Source organism: Haplochromis burtoni, unplaced genomic scaffold (assembly GCF_018398535.1).
Source record: "Haplochromis burtoni strain Fernald_Lab_line unplaced genomic scaffold, NCSU_Asbu1 Contig_30, whole genome shotgun sequence".
Taxonomy (NCBI): domain Eukaryota; kingdom Metazoa; phylum Chordata; class Actinopteri; order Cichliformes; family Cichlidae; genus Haplochromis; species Haplochromis burtoni.
In genome coordinates, this window is record NW_024582391.1 from 615970 (window position 1) to 627889 (window position 11920).

General features: G+C 38.7%; 2 protein-coding genes across 3 annotated transcripts in view; one reads left to right on the forward strand and one right to left on the reverse strand.

The window, feature by feature from the left end:
* The window catches only part of LOC106633114 (glutamate receptor U1), a gene marked incomplete at its 5' end in the record, with an annotated part of 18671 nt that overhangs the window by 3617 nt on the left and 3134 nt on the right, over nt 1-11920 (reverse strand).
* The window catches only part of LOC102289650 (NEDD4-like E3 ubiquitin-protein ligase WWP1), a 30197-nt gene continuing 21326 nt past the window's right edge, over nt 3050-11920 (forward strand). Inside the window, exons 1-7 of one of the 2 annotated variants that reach the window (XM_005918406.2) lie at nt 3050-3265; nt 7293-7349; nt 8018-8109; nt 8331-8472; nt 9881-10005; nt 10349-10501; nt 10697-10769. In XM_005918406.2, coding sequence (XP_005918468.1) covers nt 8040-8109; nt 8331-8472; nt 9881-10005; nt 10349-10501; nt 10697-10769 — 563 coding nt within the window. In that variant the 5' untranslated portion in view covers nt 3050-3265; nt 7293-7349; nt 8018-8039. Of the gene's footprint in view, nt 3266-7292; nt 7350-8017; nt 8110-8330; nt 8473-9880; nt 10006-10348; nt 10526-10696; nt 10770-11920 lie in introns of both variants that reach the window. The other variant, XM_005918404.2, reaches the window with a different exon arrangement.

Below are 11920 nucleotides of genomic sequence, written 5' to 3' on the forward strand. Positions count from 1 at the left end.
TTCCCAGGCCAGCCGAGAGATATAATCTCTCCAGCGTGTCCTGGGTCTGCCCCGGGGCCTCCTCCCGGTGGGACATGCCTGGAACACCTCACCCAGGAGGCGCCCAGGAGGCATCCTTGTCAGATGCCCGAACCAACTCAGCTGGCTCCTTTCGATGTTGTTGACTAAAAGTCATTTTTTAAATAGGTTAGACAGTGATTTTACTCACTGAGCCATTTGCAATATTTTTTTTATGTATTTCATTTAAACTGACGTACCCACCTGCAAATAATTCATGCAAGGTTACAGAGTTTTCTGTGGCCTGATCTCTGGCCTCTAGCTCACCAACAAATGAGGGTCACAAATGTAGTAACCCTGGAAGGTTTTGGACCTGTCATTGTAATAAGTCTCCATTATTTTTGCAGACTGAGATGAGCTGTTCGCTTGAGAGATGGATGTGTGATGATGACAGCTCTGATGATTCTCAGTCCATCATAACATCATTTATTCAGTTTAAATGTCATCCACACCAGGAGTCCAGCATGCACCATACCAGGACCACACAATTTAATAACAGTGTCATCAATTACATCTGCACTCTTCCTGGAATTACACCCATCTGCCTGCCACAGAACCGCAGTTTTTATCTCAGGATTATTTGTTAGTTAGTCAATCATTTTAAGCTCAAAAGCATCCCCTTGACTCAAATGCTATTCTAAATTAGGAAATAGATAATTAGGATTTTTACTTCCATGTGCCTACTAACAAAAAACAGTACAGACTGAGGTTTATTATAATAGTTGATCAATAATACTGGGCGACCACCAACACAATATCATCTTTAATAATAATTCTGAAAACTGATAAAAGTTGTTTGGCAAAAAAAAAACACACCCCTTCAGGTTCATGTCCTCCAAATACTTCCCTAAAAAAGAAATTGTAAAAACTTAAACATTGAGACGTATTTTTTAATTCAAACTTTTATTTTTAGCCAAATGAAGAATCTTTTTTCCAAAAGTAACTTCACCACTAATTTAGGTCCTGTATCTTTATTTTAATTCATGTCTACATTTTGGAGTTCAAGGCTTTCAAAACTTCCTTTTACCATAATTTTAAAGGCAGCCTTGCTTTAATTTGCTTTAAAATGTTAATATTGACTACATTATTTGACATTATTTGCGCAAATTAACAGTTGTAATCTTTGGTATAGACAAAAGGCAACAGATCTTAGGAGAAGACCTGTTATTAAGTGTATTAAGCAGGGTGCTGAGATCTGTCGTCGTTTTAGGTTTGGGCAGCTTGGAGTCAATTCTGCATCATATCAAAAGGGGAATAGTCAATTTAAATCCCAAGAAAACTTTCACAAATCTTGTAACAAATGTTCTTAAGAAGAGTCTGAAAATTTGAAATCAGAGACTCCAAGACAAGTGCACATACCAACTAGTTAAACCCACAGAATACTTTTACATCTACTCAAATTTCTGTTGGATAACAAAGCTTTTTAAAAGCCTTTCGGTTTTGTCCCAGTTTACCATCTGTATCTGTGGACTGTTCAAAGTGGGTAACTTCGATACACAAACATAACTGACAAAAGCTTTTATGATTCTTGTATGTGCATTTTGTGTTATCTACCCTGTGAGCTGTTGTTCCTGTATAATGACTGTAAGCTTTTCTGAATTTTATTTCATTTTATTGTATTTTATTTTTACTTTTTTGTGCTCCAAACATTTAGTTAAAAAGAGACCTCAATCCCACGAGATGTCCCATTCAACAACGATTACCTCTATGTAAAAGATTACCAGAAACTTTTGATTTTTCCAGACAATTTAATGTAATATTCATTACTATAAGATTTTGTAAATCATCAACCACACACATGAAAAAGAGCAGCAGATCCTCTGAAAACAACACCAGCAAGGGTCTGAAATGTGTCTGTATGTTTCTCTTTAATATGTGGAAAATAAAGTGTTAAATACAAGTCACTGCAGTATTTTTGTTTTGTTTTGTTTTTTACAAAATAAAGCTGGCTCCAAAATCTGAATGTACTCTGTATTTTAAAATGATAAAAAAAAAAAATAAGCATCAGGACACACTGGCAGGAAGAACTAGCATGTGTGGGGGAAATGTTGTGGCAAATATCCACAGCATCTATATAAATTATTTGCACACTCTGATACAATTCAGTCTTTCAAAGCCTTGCACAGATGTTGGTTCTCAATAGATTATAGATTTTGTAGAATCACTTATTTGATTTCTTCATTGAGGTTTTTAATTTGGAGTGCCCCTTTGCCCCTCTTAAAGCATTATTTGGGGTGGTAGACTCAAGCAGGTTACACATCATGAAGAAGCTCTATCCACAGTGTTTGCAGGAAAAATTCTGCTCCAGTCTAGGAAATCTGAGACAAACCCATTGTTTGATAAGTGGCTGAAAGAATTAGGAAATTTGCTACACCTGGGGAAAAATATGGAAAGTTAGATACAGTATATCAGACAAAATGAGTCTCTTTCAGAAAATCTAGAATCACAAGTTGAAATCAATCTCTAATGGTCTTACAGATCAACAACAAGGCAGGTAAGTAAAGTGAACACTAGTAACACATCAAATCATATATTTTTTCTTCTTTCTTCTAAATATTTGTATTTTCTAAACCTTTAAAACTACAAATATATTTTTAAAAAGTATCAGGTAATAAGAGGTTACATTACATCAACACATTCAGTTACCACAAATCGGCCTAGTGTTCTTTCCTAATGTATCGGTGCCCGACAGATTTATCGGGGACCTGTGTAGGGACGCACACCCCCTACACTATTTCTCTGGTAAAATTGGTTAAGTAAACGGGACTTTCAGTCAACAATGCTTACAACGTTCAGTAACGTGAAACGTAAAAATAAAGAAATTTTGAGATTAAACAAAGAAAGAGTGTTTTAAAAGGAAAAACAAAAGTTTGGATTTTATTAATAAATTGGATAATGACGGACCGAATACTTTAGTTAAGGGTTTCCGTTTAGACTACATAAAAGTAATAAATGTGCAGTGTATAGCAGTAAGCCTGTTTCGTGTTCCGACTTATTACACAGCAGTATTACCCCTTTTCCACTAGTATCTACTGGGGTGGCGCGCCTGTCGCCCGTGTGTTTTGCTAGTCATAGGCTTCTGTACAGAGATGGCAAGAGAGCCGTAGCAGACTGAGGGGCCTGCTCGGCTAAGGATTTTACTGACAACCGTTGCGTTAGCACACAGCCAAGACACAGAGTGTAGGAAAGTAGAGGAACAGCGAGCAAGGTAAAACACCCCTGCTAATGTCACTTAAAGCATTTAGAAAGACTTTCTCCGAGTGTTTAAATAGTATTTCTTGATAAGCCTGTATTTTATATGCAGCCGAACTGGCTAGCTTTGTGATGGCGGACAATTAGCCAAGATGCTAAGTAAGTTAGTCAGATAGCCGGCTAGCGAGCAGCTAACTTGGCTCACCTAGCGTCTGCTGCAACGTTATAACAATATGCAGATGTAGATTAAGCAAACACGCTACATTTTTAGTTATGTGCCCATTATCACCCTTTGGTTTGTCAGATGGATATTCTACACACAGTAGAAAGGATAGTCACCTAGCGTTAAGCTACTTTCACAAGACTAAAATTGTTTTGCTTTTTTTATCTGTAGCTAGCTGGCTACCTTATTGATAGCTAGCTGTGTAGCTTTAGTTACAGACTAGTACTACTACACATTTAAAGGTTGTCACCGGGAGTATCTGCACATATTGTACGTATGTGTGTTGCAAATAGATTTAGGAGGTTAAGTGTCCGAAGGCCAGTAGCTGCCTATTAAGTTACACTTTGTAAGCTAATGCTAGCAGTCAGTAGATTACCCCAAAGTTAGCCGCTGTTCGGTAACTGTACCGGAGTTTGTGTGTTATGATCAGTATTTAATATGTAAATTAAGCATTGCTAGCGTATGGCCTGCGAATTGTGCCTAAGTGGAATCAATCTTCTGCTTTATTACCCATTGATCCATGTGACTGATTACTAAAGATTTTCTCATGAAAGGAAACGATGTGTTACTCTTTAACTTTTAAACGTGTTGACATTTCTAGTCTGGGTGTTTCTCGGGTCGTAGACAGTGCTTAACACAGGTGAATGTGAGCTTGAGCCACAGCTGTTTATTTCAGTGTTGCTCCAACTTGAGTTATCCTATGAATAGTGAGCATAACATGTAACACTTTCAGGGTCTCTAGCTTTAAAGACGAAATTCTGAGCTGAGACAAAGTAAGAGAGACCATATTTATGTGGGCTCCGCTAACACCTGATGAGAATCCCTGTCAGTACTGATTAGGCCTAGTTGCCTTACATTTCCCTTTTCTGGACAGGCTTGGTCTCAGAGAAATGGTCTTTCATGGCTGTGTTTGTTTGAGTGGCTGATGCAGGTTTATGTTTATACAGTATCTGCTATTGTATTTCAGGATTCTTAGTGTCTTGCTGTCTCTCTGTCATGAACAGTGGTTTAGTATTTGGGCTATCACATGCTGTGTATGCTAGTGCCACATTGGAAGGAAATTACTTAGAGAAAAGTGTCTTATTTGTCTGCTGGCTCTAAAATATGCTTGTTTTTGTGCTCTCACTCACCTGCAAAGACACTGAACTTTTGAAAAGCAGGAAAGCAGCTGTGGGTGAAATTAGGAGTTGTAGCCTGCTACCATTGTGTAAAGCTTGTGTGTTTTCCCCATGTGAGAATCTTTTTTTAAAGTCTGGCAAAATAAAAGAGAGGTGGACTAAAAAAAAGCTTTTACGGTATGGGGTAGTGTAAGAATAATCACAGTCTCGTTATTTTGGATAAAGATGAGATTTACTGTATTTGTCTATAAGTTAGGAAATTCCTGCCACATTAGTTAAAAATAAAAATAAACAGAACAAACATAAAAATAACCCAAGTAAGTAATAAATAAAAAAATAACCATGTCAGTCGGTGTCAGGTTAAAAACAATAGGTATTCAGCATCAGGACTTTTAAACATTTAAATATACTTTATAAGCATCTATGCTTCATTCCTGCTCATGGTCTGCCCGGATGTGTTCTATAGACAGCTGTAGTACAGCGGGCATGTGTGTCTATGTATAAACTGTTATGTGCGTCATTAGGTCACAGGAAGACAGACAGTGCATTAGAACAGACAGCAAAGCTTGTTTGACAGGTGGTGTGAGAAAGGATTTGTCTTGGCTTTTTACACACAAAGGTGTACACTTAGAGAAACAAGGGAAGTTGTCTGCTGTCAAGCGGATTTTTTTTGTTAGCCAGACTCTCCTTTGAAACCTTTGGATTAAGCAGGAACATGATCAGACAATCTTCACAAAATACAAAATGCACGTCCAGCAGTAAGCATGTTACTCTTGTTTTGTAGGCAAATCTAACCTTGTGCTAACCCTGCTGGCAGCCAGCATATTAAAACAGATACGTAGTCCTCGAGCAAAACAAAGAAAACTGAATTGAACCTAAGATTAAAGTTCCTGTGTTTTCTATGGTTCTATAGGGGTTTTTTAATAACTGAATTCATCTGGTGTTACCCAAGAATCCAGATCCTACAAATAAAGTATTAATTGTCCCCTAGACTTGCTGTTAAACCCCTCCAAGCAGGTATTGAACAGGTTCAAAACGGGTATCTTTAAACACCATAAGCCAAAGTCCTTGGGTGTGTATTAATTGGGCAATTAACAATTTTCAGATTGTCAATATCTCTGAGCCGTTAAAATGTTTAAGTTGTATTTCAGAAAACAAATTTAATTGCAATATTAAATCAGCTATTGAGTTATGATCCTCTTTCAACCCTGGTGATTAGGAGTCAAACACCGCTGTATAAATACCACTCTGTTTCCATATTTCTTGCTCAGAGATGCTGTTTAGTAGTAACCCTCACAGGTCCCACTTTAATCAATACCTGACATAACCCCTGACTTGGGCTGTATCTCAGGAGGTAGGGTAGGTCATCTACTGATCAGAAGGTTGGTGGTTCGATCCCTGGCTCCTCCCCTGCATGCCAAATGTCCTTGGGCAAGATATTAACCCCAAGTTGCTCTCCGATGCATCCATTGGATGTGTGTGAATGGTAGTTAGAAAGCACACAAGCACATGTTTGTGTGAATGTGGCATGTTGTACAGAGTGCTCTGAGTACTCAGAGAGAGCTATATAAGATATATATATATATATATATAAATATGTGAATTAAGGGAATAGAATTGGCTTGCATGACTTTTAAAGTAGTCATTGTAAACCACACATGATATGAAAAGCTGATGACTAGTTGATGACTTGGAAGAATGGTTGAATTTCCTCATATACTTATTTAGTATTTTTCCCAGCTGACTGAGGCTGTAATAGGTTGTGGATTTGCTCTGTGTTACTTGATGGATGCTGTCTTTTGCAAGAAGCTGTGTCTGACTAATGTGCTGACAGTGGTTTAGTGTCCAGAAGTCTTAACATCAGTTGACTCTTCACTAAGCCCCACACGAGCATTATAACTATGGATGGGAGGCTTGTCAGGCCTTTGGAAATGTTGCAGTAACTAAAGTAAATTGTTAGTGGTTGCCACAGATTTGAATTGTATTTGTGGCACACTAAAAATTTATAAGGTGCTACTTGGAAAATGTTTTAAGTACCAACTACTTTGAGACAAATAAATAACAGAGCAGTATAACAGAGCCTCTCCAGTGAGTCTCTCATCCTACTAGACTCCAACCAACCAGTCTTAATATTTCTTGGGCTGCTCTGCAACCTCAGTGAGCTGAAGGGTTCAGCTCACAGTGGGTCTCCAAGCAGAACAAAGACTCCCGTCTCCAGCTGCAGTCCAACGTGGAGTCTTGGAGTCTGTGTTTACATGATAAGACACTCTGGAGAAACAGCTTAGTGACAGTGGTCTCTGCAGTGATGTGGTCAGTGAGATGGCTGGTAAGAAAACATGAGCTGGGATGTGTGGGGGACCTGAACTTTCAAAATATGGGCAAGGGCATATCTGCTAGTTAACTGATTGCAGATGTAGTCATTGTCTTGTAACAATAAAGAAATAAAGCCAGAATGAGTTGCCAAATATACTTGAGCAGACATAAACGTGCTTAGATGGCCCACCCAAGTTACACAAGATACTCAGCTTTAGTTCTGTTCACCTGAAGCGCTTCAGCACTTAGTGTCCTTACAGTTGGATTATTGTGGTTGAAATAAATACATATCAAGTCGTAACTATATATTTGTTATCTTAATCAGGTCAGAGGTCAGACCTTTCTACCAGCTAAATCTTATCCTAAAAACCTGTGCTCTTCTGTTTCAGTGGCACCATGGGACACGGAGTAGGCTGAACCGGAGGGTCTAGCAGCACACACCAGTTGTGAGTATACATGATTTTTGTTTTTTTATTTTTCTGGAATTTCTGTGGAGAATTACAGTTATTGGGTACTATTCATATCTGAAGAGAGAGAATAATATAAGAATAAAACTGTAACTCCATGTATAAAATAAATAATTCCAAACCATCAACATTTGTGTTTATTTGAAGCACTTTACACTCCACAGAAAGTAAAAGTTCTCCCAAATCTGTCCTGGTACTTCTGTGGCATAGCAAGAGAATGCTGTCTTGTATAATTTGAAGATAAATATTATCTTATTAAACCCTGGCCAAGTTTGAATTTTAGATTAGAGTATTTTGAAATTCATTTCCTGTTTCAAGTGTAGCCATAGTTGCGACTGCTTTTGACTCAACATTTCCCTGACTGTGCTGGATTAAAAAAACAAAAAACAAAAAGAAAAACAAACTGCACGGGTAACATGGTCTCGCTTTCTCACTCTGGTGAAAGAGAATATAAAAGTGAAGGCTGCTTACAGAGGATGTTGATTAACTTTGAGGCGCTGTTAGCTGGTTAGACCTCAGTTACAAACCTGTCATTCACAATATGCAGCTTTTTTGATTTCTCTGTATTCTTATTGAGAAATATCGGCGCTCACGTTTCTTTTGTGAATTGACTCGGTCATTTGTATGTAATGTTTGCGGGTTTAAAGGTTTTCCACTGTGGTGTATGACATGGCCACGGCCTCATCTAGAGCAGAGACTAGCCATAACCACAGAGGAACGTCACAACTCTATGCCATTGGTGAGTAAAACACTGTGGGCTACGATGTGTAAAAGTGTCAGTCGCCTCAGGGTGTTGCCACTCCCACAAAAAGCTTATGTTGAAGCACTCTGTGTACATTTTCTATGTGAATACTCATATATCACACTTTATGACCTAAATGTCAGAGTTAGTGTCACTTTTTCTGCTGTAAATATTATGTAATTGAGTTTAAATGGTGTCTTTCATTTTCTCTCCATCAGTGTCCTGTGCCAAACTCAAGAGGAAGAAGAGTTCCCTGTTTGGGACTGCCATTTATGTGGAGGTGACAGCTGAGGGGGAGACGCGGCGCACTACAAAATCTCATAGCTCCTCCAATCCTAAATGGGACGAGAGGCTCACTTTGTAAGTGTGCTGTGTAGACCTGGCTGACAGCGTTCAACAGGCTGTGTGTTGAAGCATGTCATTTTATTTAATGTCAGTGGCGGTTTCTTTCATCTTTATTTATTTAACAGCTAAGTTTGTGGAGACAGACACACACACACACACACACACACACACACACACACACACACACACACACACACACACACACACACAAACAAGCAAAAAGGTATGACGTTTCCAGAAGCTGTTCTGCAGTATTATGTGTTGACATTAAAAGCTGTTGACAGAGAGTTTCTGTGGTGCTTTGTTTTTTGTTTGGTTCAGCAGTCTTATACAGTATTTAATCCAAGAGTGGTTGTTGAATCTTATTAGGCAATCATAAGAGCAGGAGAACCCTCAGATGGCTGATTTTATAAGTATTAAACTAAGGGAAAAGTTGTATGATAATATACAAAACTCTTTGTATCATTTAAAAGCCCGCAGTTCTTTGAGTGGTCAGACTGGACTAGAAAAGTTCTGTAAATGGTGTTTGATTTACCATTTAATGGAGCCAGCATCCTGAACATGGCAGACGTTTGCAGCTCTCTGGCTTCCGACTGGCTCAGCCATATGTCAGAAGCATGTCGTTGGAAATGCTAATTGGCTTGATGGGGTCGTTATTGCTGACAAGACAGAGCGCTGCTTGTTTGTGGTCTCGTGTTTACACAATGGATGTTTTGCAAGCTGTTATGGGTGCTACACAAAGGCTTTAATATTCAGTGTTTTTCTTTAGGCTGATATTCAGAGACCTAAATGTAGTTACTGTGCTGTATAGTGTTCATTTTGAAGATGGAAATCAAAGGGTAGTGGTATCATGTGTGCTTGGTACATTGGTTACCCAGGATAAATAACAAGTTATTGGTGCTCTGAGGGGATGAAGGTGTTGAAAAATAGAGAAACTAGAAGAATGCAAAGCTTCAAAATATTTTTTTTTTCTGTTTGTTGTTATACTTTCCTGAGGTGGGGAATAACTGTTGAGAGGGGGACCTGTTGAATCATAGTTACATGTCATATCAATTCAGTGTGTTCCCTTTGCTCGCCTTACCAATAAGTTTATTCACTGATTCACACACAAATGCTTTATAAAAGTTCTAGAGTTGCTCTTAAATCTCAGTGTGTTTGAAATATAAGTCTGTGTGAGTATTGCAGAGCGTTTCAACAATAAGAGCCTTTTATTCCTTAGTTGAGTCATCCTAGAGTAAAAAGAAGATTAAAATACTGCCAGTTTTGTTTTTGTTTTTTTAACTTTAAAAAACTAAAAGTACAGTTTTAACTGCTGCTCTTCCTTTTTGTGATAGCATAAATCTATTTGAATTGTTTAAAAAGATTTTGGGGGGAATTTCAAGAATTACACATATTTTGTGCGTGTTTGTTTATGATTCTCTAGGAATGTAACTCCACACACACAGGTGGATTTCAAAGTTTGGAGCCACCACACCCTGAAAGCAGATGCTCTGCTGGGCAAAGCCACGCTGGACCTCACTCGAGCCTTGGAAGACCATGACAGAAAATGTAACTTTTTTGTTACAGAAAGTAGCAAATGATACATGTAGAAAGTGTAGGTTGTAATTTGTCTAACTGTTTAGTAAATATACGGTTAGGACAGCATCAAAACAGGGTTTTTCCCAGCTCAAAAAATGTTTGTATTCAGGAGAAACCCGACAGAAAACCACTTCATTATGGATTGTTTAAATCAGGCTCACTAGTACTATGTGTTGCATGACCCCGATAATATCCTCCAAAGATGCAGAAGCATAGTGTCATGTAATTGTAGGGTTTTTTTGTGTTTTTTTTTAAACGTTATTTGTAATTATTATTCGCTGTTTCTAATACTATCCTTGCTTTGAATCCACAGTAGAGAATGTGAAGGAAGTGCTGAAGCTGAGTGCGGAGCAGAAGGGGGTGACAGTGCCCATGGGGGAGCTGACCGTGTACCTTGATGGACTCACTGTCACCAACCAGGAGGAACTGGCACCACTTACCAACGGCAATGCACCAAATGGCTCCAGTGAGCTCAGTGTTTATGTTAGGGGTGGGTGATTTATTTTCTTTTTTCTTTTTCTAAGGGAGAGGAGGGGCGGAGGGGTCTTTCATCTGTATTAACAGTATGTGAATGGATTGTGCATACAGATTGAGTTGAATGAATTCCCAGCATACATAATCCCGTTATCTCTAGGCTAACATTGGTTTCTTAAATCTTCAGAGGCCCAACAGAATGGTGACGCCATCCATGAAAACGGAGATTCATCTTCCTCATCCTCAAGGGCTGCCAACAGGTAAAACTGAAAACGCAGCGAACATTTTATGTTCGCTCGCATAGTCGCCCCCGCCCCCGTCCAAAGCAATTTTCTATCTACTTAAGAATTACTGCTTCAAACCAGGGAGCATGCTTATTTTCAAGTAAAAGAATGCTAACAGGCTGATAAGTGTGTTAGCCTTGTTTCAATGCAATAAGTTGTGCTGGAATACACGAAGCCATATTTTTCCATTGCTGTTTATACTCATGTCCTGTTTTTTGCTAGCCCCGTGAGGTCTGTGTCTTGTCTTTCTCTGTCTTGCTACTTCTCAGTTAAGACCGTCGTCCCCTTTGTGTTTTAATTTCTCACGCTAGCTGCTTGTGCCATTCTTATCTGTCACAAGTGCCCTTCAGTGAGCTGTACTGGCTTCTATTGAAGAGCCACAAAAAAAAAATACTCTTCACAGCAGATGGTGGGTGGTTATGAGGGTTGTGGCTGCTTGGCTCCTCTCTGCATTGCAGCTACTGAGAAAACTGCAAGACACAAACAGTAGGATATTTAAAGCTGTTTCCACTTCCTGGGAGTTCCAGAAATGTGCAAGTGCACAGACAGATTGCAAACACGGCCAGCCGAAGGACAATTGTGGCGGGCAGACATAATTTTCCCCATGTCATTGTTACCTAAACATTGAAACCCTAAACACACATCTTGAAAGCAAGACAGTTAAAGCAGCAAATATATGCACATGAATCCATCTCTCTAAACAATAATCTGTGAACAAATCCCCTTTAAACCTTTTAAGAAATGTATAAACAGGAATAAGCATAAAATAATGACTCATTTTGAAATCATTTTTACATAACATTAATAAACAAAGTGAGGATGCTCTGAGATGCCACAAGAAACTGTGCCTTAGTGCTTGCTTGAACTTTAAATGCTACTACATTAAATTTTCCCTAAATTGTTGTGAATATAAAATGTTTGTGTGTTTGAATAACTAAATAGTTGGAACCTATTAAAAACCCAACTTCATTGTGGTTTTACAAAGGTAGTTAGCAGTCTCGCAAACTGTATTGAATTTTTAGTTGCAGATACAGTGGGGCAAAAAAGTATTTAGTCAGCCACCGATTGTGCAAGTTCCCCCACTTAAAATGATGACAGAGGTCAGTAATTTGCACCAGAGGTACACT